The sequence below is a fragment of the Canis lupus genome, chromosome 18, assembly GCF_003254725.2.
Source record: "Canis lupus dingo isolate Sandy chromosome 18, ASM325472v2, whole genome shotgun sequence".
NCBI classification, from domain to species: Eukaryota; Metazoa; Chordata; class Mammalia; order Carnivora; family Canidae; genus Canis; species Canis lupus.
This window is the reverse complement of record NC_064260.1, coordinates 22,733,398-22,757,520: the sequence shown is the minus strand read 5'-3', so window position 1 is coordinate 22,757,520 and position 24,123 is coordinate 22,733,398. Positions and strand designations below refer to the sequence as shown.

The following is a 24,123-nucleotide window of genomic DNA, read 5'->3' as shown; positions in this document are numbered from 1 at the left end:
AATTCTTTGATATTGTGGATATATTTTCCCGAAAACTTGTATGAATAGATGAAGCAGCTAAGCAGAGAAAGGAAAGAAAAAGTAGAAAAGTTCAGTAGAAATGCAGGATTCTTGGTGTGTTGCTCATCACTGTCATTTTCCTATGAGAAGAGGAAGAGAAAAGTAATATAAGAGACTCAACCAAGAGCAAAATGTTAAATATATGTTGGTATGTCCATCCGTAATCTCAGACCAGAAACATTTGTCAGATTTTGATAGTCTGTGTAGATTGATCAGTATGTAGATTGTTTTATTTCCTGAATAAAATTCTGGAGCAGTATTAGCAAGGTATAGTTTCATCTTAGTGCAACGTCCACACAAAGTTTGTTTTCCTCTGTAATTCCTTATTTTCTCATGTGTAAAATTAGATAAAGGGTATCTTCTAATCTAAAATTACATAGCAATGAAATAGTACTGTCTACCTCACAGTCTTATTGTGATAATCAAATCATCCCAGTAAGAATCTTAATAAATGTAATGACCATGCATCAAGCACATGCCATGTGCCAGATGTTTTTGTTCATTTGCTTTGATACTCATAACTTTCCACAAGGGAGGGATTACTGCTCTCATGTAACAGATGAGGGACGTAAACAGAAGGTAAGTTGCTTCTTAATGCTGCATAGTAAGTGGCCAAATGTGGGTTGCATGGTCCAAGGTCAAGTTTTTTCCATTATGCCGTGCTGCTTTCCTTCAAGACATAGCACGAAGTGCCATATAAATAGTTTAATGATGGTGGCAATACTTGTGTCTAAGCAGGCATTATCTAGGTGAACCTGTGCTCTCTCCCCTGTTCTCCTACTGTCTCAACTTGACTTTCATCCTCTGCCTTCCATAGACATCTTCTCTTTTCTCTCATCCTTTAATCTCTTCAAATTTTACTACCTTCTTGATACAGTGAAGGACTCACTCCACTGACATTGACAAAATATGGCCACAAACGATTTTGTTCTTTATGTATCTGCCTTTATGATGTATGAACCCTGGCTCATTTGAACCTTTTGCTTTCTCTATTGGAGCTCTCGAACTGCTGAATAACATTAGAGACAATTGGGGGATGCTGGTTGGCACCACTGTTATTCAGATGAGCCCATATACATGTGCTCACTCACTTTTAGTCCTCAATGAACTGTCCTGGCATTGTCCAAGTCACTGCAGTTTTCTGGAGGTGAGATGAGGGTAAAGTGATACAATGAAAAGAATATAGGTTTTGAACTAGACAGATGCAATTTCAAATCTGTGTCCTGCTGCCTACTACCTCTAAAACTTTGGGTCAATACTTTACATATCTGAATTTTGCTTTCCCCATCTGTAAATTAAGTCTCTGTTATAATACCTCACTTGCCAGATTGTGTGGATTTTCTGAGATCATACACGGGAAGGGAGCTGCTATGCAGGAAGAGTCTGTACTTACCACCTCTACTTCCTCAAATTCCATTGGTTCTTCAATCCACGGTACATTTATCACTTTTCTAAAATTGCTCCTGTTACTGTTACCCATAACCTTCTAGTTGTCAAATAAGTATCTCTTTCACTCCCTATCTTATTATGCCTCTTCTTTACTGTATTTGACAGTATTTATAATTTTGGTATAATAGCTTTCCTCTGGTATAATAGCTTTCCTCTTGTAATTTTTAGGACCATTATTTTTTTCATAGTTTAAAAATTCTGAATATTCTAGCTTCCCAGTCCTTTAAACTTCGGTGATTGTAGGAGTTGTGAGAAACCCTGGCATGTGTTTTCTCACATTTTCTCACATTTCACGCTTCTCTTGACAATCTGATTAATTCACATGGCTTTATTACCTATTTGTTGACTCTCAAATCTTATCCCCAGACTTGACCTCTGTCCAGAACTCTCCATCCACATTTCCTATGCCTGCCATACCCCCATGAAATAATGTCCTAGGGACATTGCAAAGAAATAGTTCTTTTAATAATAAAACTGAAAATTCTGGTTGACAAGGGTAGGGGAATCTTCATGATGAGGGAGTAGCTGCCACACTACTTTTAGGACTCACCTTATTCTAAGAGACTGACCAAGCCACCACAGCACGTTGTGCCATGCCTCGAAGACATTGTATTCACTCAGTTGCTCAGGTCTTGGTTCACACCCACCCCTTTACTTGAACCACTTATCTTCATTCTCTATTGAGAAAATCCTAACTCATTTTTCCAAAACGAAGTGATGTTTATCTCAACCCCCACCTGGTAAAATTAATTACGTTTCCTTTGGATTTTCATTGTACTTAAGACAAGTCTTAATTCTGAATTATGATTTCTATGTGAGAGCCAAAGTGTCTCTAGAAAAAAGATTATCATTCCTCTCTCTGTTTCTTTAAGGCCCAGCGTAATCCTGGCAGTTATCAGTTAAATCATTCACTAAAAACATGGGATCAGGAGCTCTTCTTTCTGGTGGGAACAAAAAAAATATGGCCTTTTTCGTTTGTTTCTTTCAAAACTATATTATGATTTAACTTTATATCAAGTATAATTCACTTTTGTCTGATAAATTTATTCTAAATTTATCTTATGAGTTTTAAACACATGCATAGATTCCAGGAAGCACCGCCACTGACCAGATTTGCAGTCAATCCTTTGACCTTTCCTCAACTCTTGGCAGCCACTGACCTATTATCTGTCCCAATAGTTTTTGTAATTTTGAAAACGAGATTTAAATGGAATCATACAGCAGGCCGACTCTGAGATTGGCTTCTGTCGCTTAGTGTAAAGCATTTGAGATTGTATCCAATAGTGTGTACGTGAATACTATGTTCCCTGTCATTGCCGAGATGTTTTCCATAGCATGGATGTATCATAGTTTGCTTATCCATTCACATATTGAGAGACATTTGGGTTATTTCCAGTTTTTGGCAATCATGAAAAAATGCAGCACATTCTAAGGTAGGCACATTCTAAGACGAACCTGAGGACTCCGGCCCATCAGTTGAGGGGGGAAGGGAACCTGTCACTTGTTTCTACCCTATAGAATATGGCAAAGGTGACGTGATATCACTCCTGTGATTAGGTTATAGTGTGTGGAAAAAGGGGAAGGGAGTCTGCAGGGGTAATTAGTCCCTAATCACTTCTCTTTAAGCCAGCAGTTGCTAATCTTTGTCAATAGAGGGTACTGAGAGACGGTCCAGAAGGAAAAGACTCCCTCTGGGGCTGGTGTGGCCCCTTCACCAGGTTTCTAGAGAGCGCACTTCTTCCATTGTTGCCCAGACCATGTGGTTTTCTGGGCACGAGGTGCCCGAAGTACACGGATTCCTGGAGCACCTGCCCTCGTCCCCGCAGAGGGAGCAGGCCGCCCGAGGGCCCTGCCCCCATCCCCCCGGCACAGACCTGGGCCCAGGCCGGCCATCCAGGGGCCTCCCGCCGGAGGGCCCTGCCCCCGTCCCCCCCCCCAGCCCGCACAGACCTGGGCCCAGGCCGGCATCCAGGAACCCCTCGGGAGGCCTGTCCGGCAGGTGCGCCTCCCCCTTGCGTGGGGCCAGCGAGCCTGCCGGGGTGCGGCGGGGGGCGACTCTCCCTCCCAGGTTTTTCCTTCCTCAGCCTTCCTTTCATCATCCTTGCTCCCTTGTCATCACTTAATCACGTTTATATTACACGTCCCTGATTAACCCTCTGTATCAGTGTTTCGGTCACTTGATTGGAGCCAGACTGATACAAGAAAATAACCTACTCCTCTACCGCTTAGGAACCACAGATTTGCTGATTTTCTGTGGAATTACTAGAAGGAGTTTAGCAAAGCCTAAAGCCTGCGGCAGCGTGCGCTGGGGTGGGGGGAGGGCGCCACGGTCCGCGGGCAAGGCCGCCCCGAGGGCTCCCGGCAAGGCCCCGGGACCTGGCTGGCACATCTGGAAATGTGCTGGGTGAGCCCCATTGCTTACCAGATGCGGACACTGGCCAGCCACATGCTGGCCACTCGCTGGCTGCGGAAGGCCTGTAGAACCAGACAAATACAGACCAAAAGCCCTGGCCGGCAGGGTGGCTGCCTTAGCAAACACAGGAGGGAGAAGCACAAGCCCACAAACCTCGGCCCACCTTCCCCCGGCCTCCCTGCCCCTCGGGGCCTGGCTCAGTGGTGAGATCCTATGACATAATACCAGCCGGCCACGGGAGCGGGGTCACGGGGACCCTGAAATGGTTACTGCTCGCTTGTTCCAAGACCCACCAGGCCGGTAGACACTTCTTCACTCCAGCGATGTGTAAATATGAACCTCGGGGCTTAAAGATGATGTTCTGAACATCATTGTAGAACTAGAGACCAAAAAGCATTTAATGATGGAATGGAGATAGAAGTAATATTTGTCTGACATCCACGTAAACTTGGCATAACGTGGGCTTTGTGAACTGACAGGTCAATGATGCTATAAAGACTGGATGGAGGGGCGCCTGGGTGGCTCAGTGGGTGAGGCATCTGCCTCGAGCTCAGGTCACGGTCCCGGGGCCCTGGGAAGGAGCCCCGTGTTGGGCCCCCTGCTCAGTGGGGAGCCTGCTTCTCTTTCTCTCTCTCCTGTGTGCTGTCTCTCTCGCTCTATCTCAAATAATGTAAATAAAGCACCTAAAATAGTAAATGTCAGGGAGTCATCAGCTGTCACTGTCACCACCACCGGCGGCGTCTCATTCCTTTAACCTTCCGGTGGTAGTCATTAGCCCCATGTGTTCATTCACAAGCCTGAATTCCTAATTCTGACATGTCTTTTGATATCTTATGTCAACTTTCTAGTATCTCCTGCCATTTAGGGGTCCAGGGGGGCCCAGTGGGTGAAGCGTCTGCCTCGGGCTCAGGTCATGATCCCAGGGTCCTGGGATCGAGCCCTGCATCGGGCTCCCTGCTCGGGGGGGCCTGCTTCTCCCTCTCCCTCTGCTGCTCCCACCTATTGGGTCTCTCTCTCTCTCTCTCTCTCTCTCAAAATAAATATTTTAAAAAATCTTTAGTATCTCTTCTCAATTAAAAAGTATCCAAAATCAGTAAACACATTCCTCGTAGGAGATTTACCACATTTCCTTAAAAATCTATCCTTTGGTTCCTTTCTACTCTGCTCCGATCACAGTTCAGCTGTCACCCTTTTCTTTCTGGCTGGTGCTTAAAACCTCAGTGCTGTGTCGCCAACCTAGCTGCCCCCGAGGTGAGTCGGGGTGGTGCGGGGTTGGCTGTGTTTCAGCCACCTCTCCGAGTCCCTCCTCCAGAACGCTCACCGCCCCGACGGCTTCCACGGGCTTCCTCACGCCCTCGCTGGCTCTTCAGCCTACTTGATCCCTGCTGTCAAATCAGCTTCACTGAACAATAAGTCTTTTCAGAACGCCGACGAGTTCTATTGCACAGCGAGGGGAGGAGGGGGCCACCCTCCCACCTCCTACCCCCCCACTCCTGAGCCCTCCCTGGGCGACCTTAGGCCCAGTCACTGAGGGCTGCACCCCTTTCTTACCCATCCCTTCATCATGGAACGCCTCTCCTTCCAAAAGCCTTCCTGTCGAAGGCTGCTTAGCAGGCCTGGGGATTCCATCCTCCTGCTACTAGCTCTGTGAATTTGGATGCATTTCTCTATATCTCTGAGCCTCAGAACCTTTATTCGTAAAATAGGGTACAACTATCTGTCTCAGAAGGTAGTAACAATGAACAAGACAAGTAAGCAATGTTCTTGGAACAGCCTCTGAGACAGAGTGTTCCTAATGTGAATCTTAACTAATTTTTTTTTTTTTTTTTTTTTTTTTTTTTTGTCCCTGGGAAAACCAGTTCAGAGCATTACCAGTCCTTCTTTCCGCTCAGACCACACCGCCCCCAGGACCAAAGTTAGGCTCCAGGTTCTTGTTCTCATCACAGTGTGTGCCTCATTCTAGGACTTTTCACACTGATGCACTCATTATAGTAATTATATTTCCCTATCTAGGGCCTGAAAGACATAGTTCGTGTCTCGTGATGTTCTTGGAAGAATCATTGTACATTTAAATACCTGTCTTAAAGACTTGTGATAGCCATAGGAAGAGCATGTAGGTAGAGTGCTTTGTATCTGCAGAAATGAACTATTACCTTTGCAGTAACTAGCACAGCGCCGTGCAGAGTGAGGAAGTGCATGGTTGAATGAAGGCCACGTTGAAATGGTGTGGTAGAGAGCAGACATTAGGCACTGCGTTTATCCTCCATTCTGTTATCACTGATGATGTGATCCTAGTGAAACATACTGTCTCTTTTAGTTTTATTGTATTTCTGTTCTGTCTCTATCTACGGGCATGAGCCTCCACAATAATTACTAAAAACAAGAAACATGCTAAGGATATGCTCACACACACACACACACACACACACACACACACCTTTAATGTTTTCGTAATAAGCTGCTTTTTGTGGTTTGATGAAGGGATGGATGAGATGCAAGGAGAAAGGTAGAAACATACATTCTCATGACTAGGTCATGGAGCAGGTTTTCCTATTTCAAGTGTATAGCAAATTGGACTATAGGCCTGGGCATCGTAAAATCAGGAAGGATTTAATGGTTATTAGCTTTGAAAACAATTTTGGAATATTCTTCTCTATGTAAGAATGAAGATACAATTCTGCACATGCATATTTCCTCTCTCCCTGATAAAAAGCCAGAAATCCCTTAACCCAGACTCCGATAACCACAAAAGCCTACCCGTTAACCCTGTTTTCCAGAATTCTCTTTGTTGACACTGTTAACTCCAAGGGCTGCATGGGCCCAGCCAGGACTGGAAGACAAATCAGCACTTAGAGAAGGCATCCCTACCCTTGCAGCTGTCCCCTTTTGGTGCAGATGGTGAATTGATTTTTCCTTTACCAGCAATTCTTTCTTTTCTTCTCCACACAGGACTGTGATCCTTTATGATCATGTTTGACTCAGCAGTGGGGACACTCAGAAGATTGAAGAGTTTTCACATGTGTCCAAGGGAAAGGGAACAGGGATTCAGAAATGAGGAATTGCTCCAAAGGCTGTCTGTAGTCTAAAAAAGGGGCTATGACTTCCTCCCTGTGAAAAGTAGATATTCATAGTTTTAAAAAGCGTCTTTGTCCTCAAAAAAGAATTTTGACTCTTGTTTCATTGTGTGTGGTCAGAATAACAGTGAGAGCAGTCAGACCCAGAGAAGGTGGGCAGGAGAAACAGTCCAGAAGAGAAATCCAGATCTTAGAGCTAACTTGCATCCAGATGGATCTTTTCTTTCCATGTGTAAATGTCTAAATAATTACCTGCGTCCTTCAGTTAAATTTTTTGAAATATATGTGAAATTTTATTTGTGATTATTTCTAGCATTATCCTCTTTACAGTTTTAATGTTAATACTGATTAACATTAATTTAACAGTAGAGTATTTAATATTCATATTTCACATATTGCTTTTGTCATATATGTAAATTATTATATAAACACATATATAAATTATCATATATGTACTATGTATTTTATCTAAGAAACAGATATGATTTAATTGCTCATTTATGATGTACCAATTATTACACAGTGTATAGAGAATATCAGAAATTAAACACTGCTAATAATGAACAAATATTTACTACCATTAATTTTTTTCTACTAGGTTTGCCCTGTAATATATAGGTTAAAAGTTTAAAATTGCTTAAAAAATAGCCATTTGCAGTTCCATTCACTAGCATTCTTGGCATTTTATTAAGCAGCTAAAATTATGGAATCTAGACCATGATGCCTATTATGGCAAAACTCTATTTTCTTCAGCCTTTTTATGTGTAGATCTGCTTTGAATATTGTATAACTTGTTGATGTGAAGAGATTCCAAGTAAACTACTTAGTATTTTATTACAGAATGGTGTTTCAGTTTCCATATCAGTTGTAAATTTAGCACCAGATTAACTGGGTAGTCCAGGCAGGGATTTGACTAGACATATTGTGGTAGATTTCCTATCACACTGACTTTGACTTTTTCCAAAATCAAATACAGATGATCATGAGATAAATGAATCAAATTACAAGCAATGCTATAATTATTAGAAGACTGGCTCTGGTAATTTTTCACATAATTAAAATACCAAATTTCTTAATCTCAAAACTAGATATTTAATTATAATATGACATTTTCTAATATGATCTTAGAGGATATGTCCAGAAAATGCTTCAGCATCAAGGTCTTTATTTTCTTAGGCTTATTTCAGTCTGTTAGAGTTATTCTCCTATTGATAAACTGATTGTGTCATCTTTTCCCTGAGATACCTCGTCAAGCTGACATACCTCTTCTAAGTCTTTGTTTTTATAGCTTCTTTGTTTCTTAGAATAAAAAGTTTTTCTAAGACCACTTTGTACTTTTATGGGTGCAGACTATTTTTAAAATTTGTTTTGTGATCTTTATTGACTTGTGTGATTTCATTATATAATAAGGAGAGAAAAAAGTCCTTTTGAGTGAAAAAAAAATGTTTATGGTTCTTCCATAAACATAAGATTTCTTTTCTCAAAATCATTCAGTTATATTATTTATCAATTTTTCTTTTATGTCTTCTAGATTTTGTGTCTTGTTTTAAAAGGTCTTTTCCACACTTAAGGTTATGTACAAAATTTTTATGTCTTTTTCTATTCCTTCTATAATCCTATTTCTTATGTTTAAATTGGTGATCAATCTGGAATTTGGCTACAGGGCTATGGGACATGAGGTAGTAATCAAACTTTATTTTTTTCCATATGGCACTCCAGTTGTCCAAACACCATTTATCGAATAATCCATCATCTATCCAGTTCTTTGAAATACTATCCATATTAATGTGTATTCTTACACTTATGGTTTCTTATAATATAGAATAAGGTTTTAAAGTTAATTACAAAATAACAAAACAAAAATAAAATAATACAGAATGAAATCAGCATTGTGCACCATTACATTTGATATAAAATATCTGTTTGCAAACCCTTGGATTTGTAAGAGGTCAGTTTCCTTTTCATATATAGTTATGTCACATTCAAATTTTCTAATTCTGGAATTTTGTAATATTCCTTCTTCTGATTCTCACAACAGTCATATGAGAGAGCAACACAGAAATCTTGTTTCTTCTTTTTCATAAATGTTGAAACTGAGGTTGAAAGAGGTTATGGGACTTGAGCCATAGATCAAACTAGAGGCTTTCTTATCTCCACTTTGGATTAGCTCTCTTTGTAAAAAACAATTCAACTCTTCCTTGAATTCTCATTCCTTTTTTTTTCTTTAAAGATTTTATTTATTTATTCATGAGAAACACAGAGAGGCAGAGACACAGGCAGAGGGACAAGCAGGCTCTATGCGGGGAGCCTGATGTGGGACTCGATCCCGGCCTCCAGATCACAACCTGGGCTGAAGGCAGACACTCAACTGCTGAACCACCAGGGATCCCTGAATTTTCATTCCTATTCCTATTTTCATTCTCCTCCTCCCTCTGGTTCCTAGTAGTTTATAAAATAACATCAGAGAATTTATTTTTGCCATTGAAGTAGAGTTAATATATTGTCTCATAAAAAATTAGCATATTAGTTGTAGTCACATGTTCACCTTGGCTCTGCTATTTGTTAAATTTACAATTAGAAAGGATGCTTAGCTTAATTTTTATGGGGTTTAAAAGGAGCGGAATGCACCTTGTTTCCTAAATTCAGTATTGATTGAATGTTTGGAATGTAGGAGGCTTCTTAAATGTTTGTTGAACATATATACGTACCCATGATGCAATGGAACTAATGTTACAGGAGACATGTAGCACAGCCTATGGGAGAAGTTTTGCTTGGAGAAGTCTCCTGGAATATCAGCAAAGTCATTTTTCAGCATTGTTTCCTCATTACGTAGGGTTTATGTTGTAAAGAAAAGGAAGCATTGAATTCCCTTTTCCCAAAGGGAAACTGTAGTGGAAGAGCTATGGGTATTGTCAAGCATACAATCTTTAAAGAAAGTCAGCCAGCTTGTGCTTTTGGAGTTGTGATTGGACGGTGGAAGTCATGAAGGAGATAGCCTAAGACAGAGCAGTGAGGATCCTGAACTGTCATTTTGGAGATTACACTTTATAACAGCAAGGAAGCACCGGAGGGAGAGTGGCATGATTCTATTTGAAAGGGAGGTGAGGAAGAGGTAGGCAGCAAGGAAGACGCTGTTTTCTAATAAAAGCAGGCTTCAGGGCTACATAATAATTAAGGTTTGAAGAGTATTTGTTTCCAGTACTTTTAGTACACAAGACATACATTTCTGGTAGACAGAGCTAATAGTGTGGAATTTAAAAGACTATTGGCATAAGATGAGGGCAAGGAGAATGGAATCGTGAAGTAGTAATTAAAGGAAACACAAGAAGGGGAAAGATTATTTTGCCTACAAATATCTCTTTAAGCAAACATTGCTTTACAAATTCAGCACAAGGGATCCCTGGGTGGCGCAGCGGTTTGGCGCCTGCCTTTGGCCCAGGGCGAGATCCTGGAGACCCAGGATCGAATCCCACATCGGGCTCCTGGTGCATGGAGCCTGCTTCTCCCTCTGCCTGTGTTTCTGCCTCTCTCTCTCTCTCTCTCTCTGTGTGTGTGTGTGACTATCATAAATAAATAAAATTTTTTTAAAAAATCCATAAGAAAATCTACAATATTAAAAAAAAAAACAAATTCAGCACAAGATAATCGAGTTAGAACTTTACCTTAGGTGTATTATATATGCTTTTAAAAAATGTTTGGTGGCATCTGCAAGCTATTCCAATAATGTTAAAGGAAATAAAGCATTTGAACATAGAATTTAATAAATAGATAACTAAATAATGATATTTTCTTCTTTAAAAAATCTGAATAAACGTTTTCAAACCTTGATTATACATTAATTACCTCATAAAAGACACTCAACCATGCCCAGCAGGACAAACATATACCCCTCTCCATCTACAATGGTAGGTAGGATGGATAATATTGTATGTAAAATAAATGTGGAACCAGAAGCTAGAAGACACTCTTTGAGACTGGCTAGCCCTTGCCCTGCCTTTGATTTTAATGTTAGTGAATATTCTTGAACCCTGTTTTACCTCATAAGCTTATTTTGAAGTTGAAACAATCTATGCAAGGGTATTGCCTACATTTTAAAGAACCATACAAGTATGACATAATTTTTTAGACATTAAAAATGTAAAAAAAATGCAGAGCCATTAGTGTCAAAATGTTTAAATGTTTACTTACAATTTCACTCTTATTTTGTATTTTTTTTCTACCAGTTTATTCAGTTTTGGGGTATATAAATATACCAGTTTATTCAGTTTCAAATATTCTTTAATACATATTTTTATTGATTGGCAGAAGAAAGGAAAAAATTGTATAGTGAGTCACTTTCAAAGTTAATTTGCTACAGGTCATTAGATAACTTAGGTACAGAACTAAAATGCATGATATGGTTATTATAGACATTTGCTTATCAAAACTGTATCTTTATTTTTCATTGTTGATGGGTATGTGTTTACGTGCCTTGCTTATTTTACTATTTTTTCTCTGTTAGAAATAGTTAATAAAATAAGGGATTATTGCATTGTAGTGTTTGTAATGGTCTAGTTTTTTTCTGACATCTTTCAGAATTTACCATTGACACTAAGGGCAAAAATAGTTCACCAAGCTGACTTATTAATGGGAAACTCGCATTTGATTTACTTGGCCTCACATTTCACAGCTGATACGCAGTAGCTCACATCTATTGAAAATAGCTTAGAGCAGTATTTCTGGGTTCCGCGCACTCCCCTCAAGGCCCAAAGGGGAAAATTCTCCTGGAAAGACATACTATTTATTCTTAAAACTTTTTTCTGAAGAGCACAGGCATCTGCCCACATTTGCAATCTGCAAGTCCTGGTTTCTCTTCAAGCACAGGAGAACCTATTGAAAAACTTCATACCACACAGAGACAAAAAGTGTAGCCCGCACTGCTAATGCTAGTGATGTCTTGTAAACGTAAGCCACATTACTCAGACAGAAATTCCAGCTGTTAAAACACAGATAATGGAAAGCCAGTATAAGTACTGACCAACATTCACCATAAGGTTAAACACCAACATTACATAGTACTTGAACCATAAGCGCGATTGCTTTAGGGTCATTGACAATGTCATCATGCCTCAAGTTTTCTGGTTGGTTTGGTTGCTGAATTTCACTTCATGCAAGAAAATTATATTACTCGCTTTTTAGCATTTTATTGGATTGTGCACTAAATTAAACACTTCATTTAAGATCACAATGAACTCTCAAAATAATGTGAGAAACTTCATTCTTGAATGTATACTTAATTTTGAAGTCAGCTCGATCTGTGCAGAACAAAGCAATAGAAGTTTAGAATTTGCCTGTTCTCCATTATCAGTATTATGCAGTCTAGGATATTTCTTTTCTTTTTACCCTTTCTCAACAATATCCACATCTCTGCTGTATGAAGTTGCAAAAATAATATATTGAGTCCTAAGGAATTAAAATGAATCGAACCAATGTGTCTTTCTTAAATAGGTAGCTTAACAAGATAAAGAAAGCCTCCGCTCTAAAATCATGAAATGAAAGATCAGGTAAATTATTAAAAACTGCTGTCAAGTTAGTTGCTTGGTAAGAATTAAGAACTCAGTCTTTACTCTCGGCTCAGTATTGAAGCTTCATGACCATACACCACCGTATCAAAAGAATACTCGTTTAAAAAAAAAAATTAGTCATGTGGGAAAGAGAAGCCTTAAGTAACAAATGATTTTGTACCTCCATATTACTTCAGATTACATATCATTAATAAGGTCATTGGGGATAAAACAAACACCACTATCATTCTTCAGTATTTGATTTTATTTTTAATAAATGCCAGGGAGTATTCAATTATATTTATCCTAAACCTTAATATACTAATCCTGGTAAGAATCTTTTATAAATTATAAAAGTGTATATAAGAATATATTACCCTCATTAAGTAGCTGGGGAAATAACATATCTATCCTTCCTTTAGTTGTTTTAACAATGTAATAGTTTTACTAAAGCCAATGGCAATCAAAATGTAGGAAAAAAAATAGGATCATGATGTTGCTATATGAGCAGCTGTCAGGAAGCATGCACAATGTAGCACAGCGGAGCAATTTGTACTTACTGTCTAGTTTCAATTCCACACACCTGTCTACAGCAGTCTGTGAGTTCTAGATACAAAATAAATAAATAAATAAATAAATAAATAAATAAATAAATAAATAAAGGCAAAACGGAAAAAAAAAATCTGTTTCTAGAAAGGTGGTATTTTTGCAAACATTGTGAAGAGTTATGCATTTATTATGTGCCAGGTAGTTTATTTGATAGAGGGGATCAGAGATTAACATCACATGGGCAGTTTCCCCAAAAAAATACTACAATCGAGAAGGAAGGAATCAAACAGGCAGTTGTAACACAGAAAAGTGCATTACATAAAAGAAGGATTCGTATGACGCTTGATAGGACACAAAAAGGGAAAGGAGGAGATTCTAGGGCAGGCAAAGAGGTCAGATCAGGATTCCTGGGGGTGCTAGAGTCCCTTCTGAATTCTTAGTATTAATTGGGCATTATTATCCTGAACACACCGATGAGCCCAGGTAAGAGACACCGGAAGCCTGCGAGTGGTTCACAACGGCTGGCACTCAGACTTTCAGGTGTCCAAAGCACCTCTTCATTATTGTGTTATACGTATCATATGCTTCAAAATACACAATCTTGTAGTTTTCAAATGTAAGTATCACACTGTACAATCCAGTTGCCGTTGTCTTCATTTTTGTATTATTTGAGTCCTAGAGTGGTAGCCACGTGCTATGTATGGATGCAATGACTGTGTCCTCTGAAGATGGGAACCTTCTCTTTGTGAATAAAGATAATGGCGCTTCTCTAAAGCAAGGGCGTTCCAATAGTTTCTCTTTTTTTTTTTTTTTATTCAGCAGTGGGCTAAACAAGTAGAAACTGAAGAACACATGCATTTTTTTAAATTAAAATGTTCAAAAAATAAAATAAAATAAAATAAATAAATAAATAAATAAATAATAAAAAATAAAATGTTCAATGTCCTTTATTGAAAAATACGGGTTTTTAGCAGTGATGTAAAAAAAAAAGGCAAAAAATTTTAATTGAACTATTTTATTATTTTAAAATGATTATAGATTGAGGTAGCTTTCACCATTAATCAACTAAATGAGAGAAAGAGTTGAAATCTTCTACATAAAAGGGGAAATTTTCAGTCAAGATACAAATTGGCATAGATCTCTGAGAATGTTTGAATATCCGACACTCATTTATCCTCAGATTTAAATCTGAGGTTTTGTAAAAGAGGATGACCTTTTACAGACTCAGCTAGTTGTTCAATACATGTTGAACAGAATCACGCCTCGTACATAACCTAAAAATTGCATGTGATTCTGGGTTCTGATTGTTTTCAAGATGTTTGGGTTATAGGTGTATTTTTTAATATAGGTTTATTTCTGCTGATTCAATCAACTTCTCTTGAGAGCTGAAGACACTGATATGACAGAAAATTGAAAATTCAGACCTGTGCTGAAATTCCCTGGTCAACGACAGCCTCAGGAGCATAGATCGTGATTTCTACTTAGGAAAACCTGTGCCTTTTCTCAGACGTTGTGACTTCATTCTCTTCATCTAACTACAGTCCTTCAAAGTCTAAGATTCTCTTGACCTTAGAATTCTTAGTTTGCATTTTCTATGTTTCACCCACGTGACAGTTTAAACTTATTAATATAGTGCACTGACTTGAATAAATAAGCAACATACTTGTTTGCAGTTTCAATTTTAGTGTTGAAGGTATCTAATTTTACCCATTGGGTAAATCACCTTCATCTGTCATTAGTGATGAAAAGCTGAGTATCAGAATTTTGAAGTTGTAGAAAGTTTTGATTTTAAGAAAGCAGTTCAGTATACCTCTTTAACAGCTTTTTTATTTGGATGTTTGCATTTGAACAAATATAAAATGTATGTCCTACCTACTTTTTTCCAATAATCTACAAAAGTGATAGCAACTAATGGGTCAAACATATATTACAGTCACACACTTGATCACTTTCTTCTTCCCATAATGCTGTGGGTCCCTTTTGCAAATTTAGATGCAAACCTTTCAGCACAAGTGTTAGGTTAGCTGGGCAGACCAGCCATTATGTCTCATTTGCACAAACTTTTTTTTCTCATGTCATTGCAAATTTGTTATCTCTGAAGAGCGAACACAAAAATGTCTCAAATTATTCATTGGTATTCCTACTCTCTACTTATTTGTGTGAAGTGTATAAATAGGAAAACAAATAGAAGCTTAAAAAAAGTTTTGTGTCTTTAGCTACATCTGTGTTGGGAGCCTACATTTGTTCTCTAGGCTGTGGTTTAATTCCAAGGATAAGATCTGGAGGGTATAGAGGCCAGATGAACTCTTCATTTACTGGGAAGGTTTTGGAACGGCAGGACCAGAAGGGTGATTTTAGAGGATCAGAGACAGAAAGAAAAGTGTGTCAAATAAGAATGGCAAGATAAGGACAGACAGATAACGTGAGTTAGGAGAGTGGCTAAGAAAGTCAAATTCAAGATTGAGTCAAATTCAACCTCTCAGAGGTTACTCAGGACTTTCATATTGTTTTTAGGATCATGGTTCACAGGTGGGCAGGGCTGTTCATAGACGCCAGTGGGCAGTGTCAGCAATATTCTGCTGCAGAGTAGTTTTCTTCTTACAAAATTTTCAGTATTGTTATTGTCACTTTTCCAAACTACTTTCTTTTACCCAAACCATTTATAGAACACTTAATAATCATAAAAGTGTATTAGGGACAATTTTGAAATCTGAGTATATTCAGAGAAAATTTCTGTGGTTATGCGCTCACAATAGGAACCAATTAAGTGGTAGTTTTTCATAGGAATACTTATTTTCAAGCTCTCAAGTGACGCAAGTCTGAAATATTGCTCATGATGTGACACTTATTTTTGTGACACTTATTTTTATATATCTATATTCCAGTAATAATTTATGCAGCCATCATTTTCTAAATTATTAAAATTAAATGTCTATACAAAGAATATGCGATGAAGAATAAAAATGATTGGAAATAAATAATCCAAATCGTTTGAAAATTTTATCAGTTTCTTTTTGCAGACCCTTCAAAAACAAATCAGTAGTGGCCTTTATGGAATAGCAGCCCATTTCTGTATTTATCACTGAACTTCCCTTTTGGTAACTATTTTTTTAAGCATGTTTTTGTTCCTTTGGAATATTTACCAGACACATTTCAGAATAAGTAACACTGTCTGCTTGAGTGATAAAAATTGCTAACATCTTCCATGTCCTTACCTGCATACTTTCTGGGGGGAGTGAGAAAACCTATATGGGCCTGAAAACCCATATATGTAATTTATAAAACCCAGTTTGGTCCTAAATAACTTGATCATACTCAATGGTGCCCTATTTACAGTACCTATTTTGCAAAATATCAGGGTTTTTATATGTTTCATCTGAGCAGTTAGATTCTTATTAAAGTCAGTAAATACATAATGGCTTTTCTGTTTTATTTTTCAAGGATCCTCTGTTTCATCTGGAATTGCACAGGTCTGAAAGAGGAAGAGGCAGATGTCCTTTTGATCCCAGCTCCTCCTTCATCTCTACCTTAATTGGTAATTATTTTTGCCACAGACATTAGCTGGCCATCATATTGATTTTGAAACTTTGGTTCTCTTAGTGTTTCTTGGTATGTGTTGACGAGTCCTATGTATTTATTGGTGTTGAGAGCAAGGATAAAAAATTTTAAGCCATGCTAAGCTGAGCCAATTTGAGTCTAAAATGAGTGCAATATACTTGACATATGTGTGTCAAAACACAAATTGTTGCTTAATAACTGGTATAAAACATGTTGTATTGTGCCATTTATTGTTCAAAAAATGGAGCTATGGGCATACTTTATAAAACCTGGCCAGAGAGGCTGAACTATTGTAATATATGTTAGTTCCTTTTGTTTTAATTGCTCTGTGACTTTAGGGGAACTTTAAATATTCTCTTCTTGTTGGCTTTCTTTATATCAGTAGAATTCATCAGAAAGTCATCTCAATTGAGAGCTTTAAAGTTATTTATCTAAATTCCTGTTTACCTAGAATGTTAACTATAGAGGTTGACCAGTTCAAACTTCCACTAAATGTCCACATTGAAATAGTAGAATAAGCTGCCGTGTCTGGTCTCAATTTCCATTTGATTCCATTTAATTAGATGAGGTACCTGAGTACATCACTTAAAACACAATGAAATTATTTTTCTTGCTCTTTTATATTCTTGGGACTCAATCAAAAATGGCACCTTTGTCAAAGTACTCCAGCACTGTGATGGTGGAGATGGGGGAGTTCCCAAACATAAACCTGAAGAGAGCTCTCCCTGACATCCAACGAGGTGCTATTAGGAATCCTTTTTTCAAAAAAAAAAAAAAAAAGGAATCCTTTTTTCTCAGTGTTACGAAGTTCTGATATAGGGATGGTACAGATGTATGAATTTCTGTTAGTAAATTTGCAATACTTAGAGTTATATGCTAATACAAGGTTATGCTGTTTACAGAAGATGGGAAAGTGTGAAACAGCATGTAGGGATTTCGTATCTTAAATGAAGGGTTAACACTTAAAACTTCCCACTGATGAGTAATCAGAATACCATATGCTTGATTTTGAGTTGATACAGATATTCTTGTGTATTCTAGAAACTCTATAGCCTCTGAATTTATCCAGTTGATTTTGATGGGCCTTGCATCCCACTCTTTTTATTTCCCCGTCCCAGTCATCATACTTAGGTCCAAGAAAGTAAAGCTTCTTTTATATGTGCAGTTGACCTTTGAACAGCACAGGTTTCAACTTCATGGGTACAGATATTTTTTTTAAATAAATACAGTGCAGTACAGTTAATGTATTTTCTCTTTCTTATGATTTTCTTAACAACATATCTTCTGTAGTTTAAGAAAACAGAAGATAATACATGTAACATACAAACTATGTGTTAACCAATTATTGTGTGTTATCCTTCAGCTTCTGGTCAGTTAGTAGTTAAGTTTTTGGAGAGTCATAAGTTATATGCAAATTTTCAACTGTACAGGTCAGCGCTCCCAACTTCCATGTTCCTTAGAGGTCAACTGTCTATTTGTGGAGCAAAGATCTTATGTTAGCTCTAATTAATAGGAAAAGATTGATTTGCTTCAGCCCCATAATTTACAAAGGCTCTAAGATGAGATTTCACATAGGAAGTAATTAAGGTCTTCCGGAGCTTGAATAAAGAGAGGTAATATTTTTAAAGAATATAATATTTTCAAGAAAAGTAGTATTTTAAGATAGCTAGCATTCCTCTGCTAACCTGTGTGTGTGTGTGTATAAACAGAATATGAGGAAGAGAGACTTTAAATATGAAAATAAGGTTACCTAAGCTTAACTTTAATAGGAATAAAAATCTTGGGAGTGACACTTTCAGTGAATGCCAGATCCATAAACGTTAGAAATGGCAGTGTGTTCATTAAAATACATGCATTTAATAGACTTTTTTTCTTTCTAATGCCTTTAGTGCTTTTGGAGGTAACTTCATAGGTTTAAAATTTGAACATATTCGGAAGAGATTTTCTTATCATTTCTTTTACCATACATCTTGCATAGAATAGGCCTCCTGTAAAAATATTCACTGAATAGACTCAGTATTCATAAACAAACACAAAACAAATTTTGGTATATTATTCATAAGAATATTATAAATGATATTGAAAGTAGGAAATTACAGCATAAACACTACTTCTATAGTGAAATCCTAAGAAGATTAGCACACCATTTATTTTTAACATTTCACTTAAATGGTTTAAAACAATTTCTTTAGTCACCCTGCCACTCAGCACTAAGCCTCCCTGGAGCTTATTTATGCATGAAACCAGGAACTTAAAACTGAATTTTTTAAGAGGGGAAATATTACTGGAGGGACATTTCCAAGTGGGTTTCATTGAACTTCCAAATCAAATTACACTGTGCTGAAATGTGAAGTGCTTGCCATCTGGGTGGCTGTTTCGCTTATTCAGAAGAGAAATCAAATCATAAGAGCCCTCCAAACTAAACACAAAAGTTATAGGACTAATCCCTCCAAAGAGAAGAAATAAAAATATAATTCTTCATATTTATCCACTAGCTTTCATCCCAAAGTACCTTTGAAAGATCATTCACTCGCTGTAGATAGGCAGCAGCCACTGAGATGGAAACCCGATAACCTATGTGAGCCAGCAACTCAAAAAGAGAGGAAGTCGGAATAATTCACCCAGTTGAAAAAACAGCAGGAATATTGGCTGGAAAAACGGAGCTACCTGAGTTGGAATTTGGCAAGCTCGGCGTAGTTCACTCTGACAGGGAAAGAATGCGTTAATATGGTATTTTATGACCACACTTGTTCTCTGTTGATGAGTTAGGACAAGACTCCAGCAAAACGATGACCATCTTGAGACCACGATCCTTCTTTGTTTCTTTGTTAAATGTGGGTCGTGCTTACTGTCTGATGCCTATTCACCTTGACATGTGCTTTCATGATAAGAAACTGGAATTTGTAACAATCCTCATAAAGCTAACAAGGCCCACAAAGAAAAAAAATGTGCTGGCAAATCAAAGAAGGTCTTATTATTTCTTACCTTTAGATACAGTTTTCATTTCAGATAACAAATTCAGTTGGCTGAAGATCACGTGAACTAAAAGCTCACCAAAAAACTGAGTAAAGAAAGATTATTTGCGAGGTAAAAGACAAGTTAACAAACATGTTTTAATTAAATTTATCATCTAATTTAGGAAGGAACTTTTAGTATCTTGCAATGATTCCATGTGAAACAGAATTTAAGGAGTAAAACAGCCTCGTTGTTTAGTTATGTTCTGAATGTTCAGAAATCAATTGAAATGAAATCATATGTTGACTATGGTTGCTCTCCAAAGGCCATTTGGTTTTAACATAATTTATCTTGGTGGCATATAAATTCATACCACAGGTGCAATATTTCTACATGTTTAGCCACATTTTCCCCTACTATGATTACTAATTTGATCTTTAAAAAAATGGTCTTAAGTAAATGTCTGAAGAATATAAGACATTACAACCTGTCCTTTTTTAAGATTTTTTTCATTTATTTGAGAGACAAAGATAGAGAGCATGACGGAGGAGGGGCAGAGGGAGAAGCAGAGTCCTGCTGAGTAGAGAGCCCAATCAGGGCTCAATTCCAGCACTCTAAGATCATGGCCCGAGCCAAGGGCAGATGCTTAACTGACTGAGCCGCCCAGGTGCCCCACACCTGATTTTAAAGGCGCTTTTTTGAAACAGTGAATTATTTAGTAAAATAAATTGCTGTATTAGTTGCCTATACCTTTTATTTCATCCAAAGACAGTATTTATTTTGCTACTAAACTATTGGGTTTGGTGACTGGCCAAATAAAAATTCAAGAAATATAAATATATATATTTAAAAGAGGGAGAGAGGAGGTGGTGAGCAGAGGGAGAGAGAAAGAGAGAATCTCAAGCAGACTCCATGGTCAGTAGGGAGCCCAACACAGTGCTCGATCTCAGGACTCTGACATCATGACCTGAACTGAAATCGAGAAGTGGACACTTGTCTGACTGAGTCACCCAGGGGCCCCAGAAAATATGTTCTTTATGTCATATATCATTTTGGCTAGGAAGAAAAATATTGGCTGACTTTTTTTCATCAGCTCTGTTGGATATAATATTGTAATATTCTTAATAAATTCATAACACCTTCAGCAACTGCAGGATTTTTCTTATATTTTGCCCTCTCAGTTCTATTGCCCCCTTTTTTTTTTAACATTTCATTCTGGCCCAGATTTGTAGTAATTTAATATTTATTGTATGTGCTATGACTATGGTACACTGATATGCATGTTACTAGCATTTGGGGGAAAACCACTCTAATTTGTCATGTACTTTTTCTTTACTTTCGAAGTGTTAGCTTTGTTATAGGATATTTTTAGGATACTTCTCCAGCTAAAGACACTATATTTTATTTCAACAAATAGCCATGAATAAGATATTTTAGTCACTGAAATTTTCTTTCTGAACTTTTTTTTAGTTCTGTTACCTTTTTTTAACAAATAAATCTACAAACATTTGTAGCCACAGAAATTTTCTTCCTGCCCTTTTATTCATACTAATGAGACCTTTGTGAATATATCTTCTCATTTTATATTCTGCGAATTGAGAGTCAGTGTTGACTGAATGAAAGTGAATTGGAATATATGCATAGGAAATTTAAGTAATTATTTCAAGTTATTAATAGCATTACAAAAATTTTTAAATAAATATTCCTTTTAAATTAATTTTATTCAGGACACAGTTATGAATGAATACTTCTGGCACAAAATATGACTTAATAAGTATCAGAAAATAAATGAAAAAATCTAAATGAAGGTAAAACATACGTCTTTATAATTGCAACCTCTACATAACAAACAAGGTATATTGCCTTATTTCTTGAATTCACCCCAATTGTACAGAAATTTAGACTTAAAGTTATTCCTTTAAAAAAATAAATAAATAAAGTTATTCCTTTGCCATGTTCCTGTCCCTAAAAACATTTACAATTTCTGCTGTGCACTCCCATTTGGCAAAATGCCAGTTACCCACCTGTCGTTGCTTCTGACCATAGCTACTAGTCTCTGTGGGCCTCTTTGAATATTTTGTTTATGGATTCCTCAAAACAAACAAAAATTATAAGGATAGGAGGAAAGAAAGTCCAAACAATGACTTCATAACTAAAAAAAGGATATGTTCTGTCTGGTTACTTTTAGTAACCCTAAGCTGAGTGTGTGAACTGGGATGTGGATGTTGGAATACATGGATCATTCTAATCCAGACTCATCCTCTCACATGTATTTTGTTTCTATTTGCAATGATGCATGTTACAGTCATTCTATAAAATAATGCACCTGATGTTATAATGATTTTCTACCGAAATTAATATGACTCAGTTATAAGATGTAGCAGTTAAATCAGTCTTTAGCCATGTGCTCTCCATGAGGCAAATATATTACACAGTATTTAGCTGTGTAGACATTTACCACATAAATAGGAGAAATGCCTGAGTAAAACTTAAAAAGATAAAAAGCACAAGAAACTGAATTTTTTTTCTTACCAATTGAAATCTGTATTTCTGACACGGTGACTAAAATCTCAAATCGATCAGTTAGTATACTGATCCATGGACAAAGTATACAGTCCATGGACAAAGCTATTAGTAAGTTTCATAAAATAAGAAGGCAGTGAAGGATGTTCAAATGAAACTTCAATTAGAGTTTGTTCTGTGAAAAAGGAATTAGGTAGAAAACGATTGTCGTGATGCAATTTAACTAAACATTATTTACAGTGGATTTGTTTTTGTATATTGCAAAAGAGTGAAATGATCCTTATTTTCTTTCATATGAGCAATTTAGTGTAGACACAGTCTTTTGGGGCTGAAACTATTAGGTACAAATACTGGAAGAAAATAGAGTCCTTGTGTTCATGAATTAAAAAACTTATAAATATTGACTTTTTAAGGAAGAAAAATTCAAGGAACTCTTGTTACTCATATAAATGCCTAATAGGGGCAGCCTGGGTGGCTCAGCGGTTTAGCGCCACCTTCAGCCCAGGGCATGATCCTGGGGTCTCAGGATCGAGTCCCACATCGGGCTCCCTGCATGGAGCCTGCTTCTCCCTCTGCCTGTGTCTCTCAATCTGGGTCTCTCATGAATGAATGAATGAATAAATAAATAAATAAATAAATAAATAAACAATAAATAAATACCTAATAGTTTTTTCTTACTTTTAACCTTTTTTTTTTTTCCTGAAGCACTTTTTAAAACTCAGAATCTTGTTCTAAGTGTTTTTTGCATTTCCTGAAGCACTTTTTAAAACTCAGAATCTTGTTCTAAGTTTTTTTTTGCATTTCGTGGCTTTTTTAAAGTTAAACACCTAAAATAATTTTGAGATATATTCACTTACTAATACATTGTGCTCTTCATTGATTCAACAAATGCTTATTGAGCACTTTCTGCACAGACACTGTGCAAGATATCGAGGAAAAAAAATATATTAGACATATCAAGAGGCCTACATTCTAGTGAGGCAAAAAGTCAAACATAAACAGTCAGTTAACATAAAGGGTGATAGAAATAGGCCCGGGGGCTATGTTGGTAGTAGGAAACAATAAACTAACAAAAATTTAGTCAAGGAAGGCTTCATAGAGGAAGTGGGGAATGGCCAGGTACATGGAGGTGAGGCAAGCTCAAGAGATTACACGTAGGTCTCTGTGATTTGACAGTAATGAAGACCATGAGATATTGAACACTTTAGCCACAAGCAAACAGCAGATTCAAGCTAGGGTCTTAGCATGACAGATTTCTAACGGAGACTATTCCCACTATTCTTACGTCTGCCCATGGAGCCTACGTTAAGCATGACAATAGTAAGTTACATTCACCTGTCAAAATACCCTGCAGATGCTCTATTTTTTTTTTAGGTTATAACCACACTTGACCATTAAAATTAACATGACCTCAGTTGCCATCAGTATTCAGTGCTATAACAAATGAAATGTAAATATATGGCGTAAAAATCAAATTGGTTAATTATATTCAGAATACTGAACTAGATGAGATACCAGTTAAATTTATGGCTGAGCTAATACATTTATTAAATATCCTGTCTCCATAGACATACAAAACTGAAAACTTAGATAATTCTGTTTTTATCATTGGAACTCTAAAACTTATTTTTTTATTTATATGAAATCTTTTCTTCTTATTCCATGAAAACATGATTTATCCAGATTTTTTTGTACTTGTAAAATACCAATATATTCATTCACAAATTTACCGTAATTATATCCAACAGTTATGATTTTAAAGTATTCAGTTGAAATATGGTACATATATACCTCATATATTTGCTGTAAATAGTATTAATTATAATGATGCTGAATATTTTGGCTCATTTAATTATTATAAAGTAATATTGGTGCCTAAAGCCTTGTTCTACTTTATGATTTTTCATTGAAGTTTTTTTTTCCTTAGGAAAATTTTTTACCCAGCATAACTATTATCTATTACTATGAATTTATTTTGTTCTTTACACCGATAATAAGC

The 24,123-nt window shown here is 37.0% G+C and overlaps 1 protein-coding gene across 4 annotated transcripts in view; it reads left to right on the top strand.

The window, feature by feature from the left end:
- SEMA3E (semaphorin 3E) overlaps positions 1-24,123 on the top strand; it is a 236,342-nt gene that overhangs the window by 169,668 nt on the left and 42,551 nt on the right. For all 4 annotated transcript variants that reach the window (XM_025449423.3, XM_049096823.1, XM_025449425.3 and 1 more), the window contains one exon: positions 16,530-16,623. In XM_025449423.3, the coding sequence (XP_025305208.1) occupies positions 16,530-16,623 (94 nt within the window). The remainder of the gene's footprint in view (positions 1-16,529; positions 16,624-24,123) is intronic.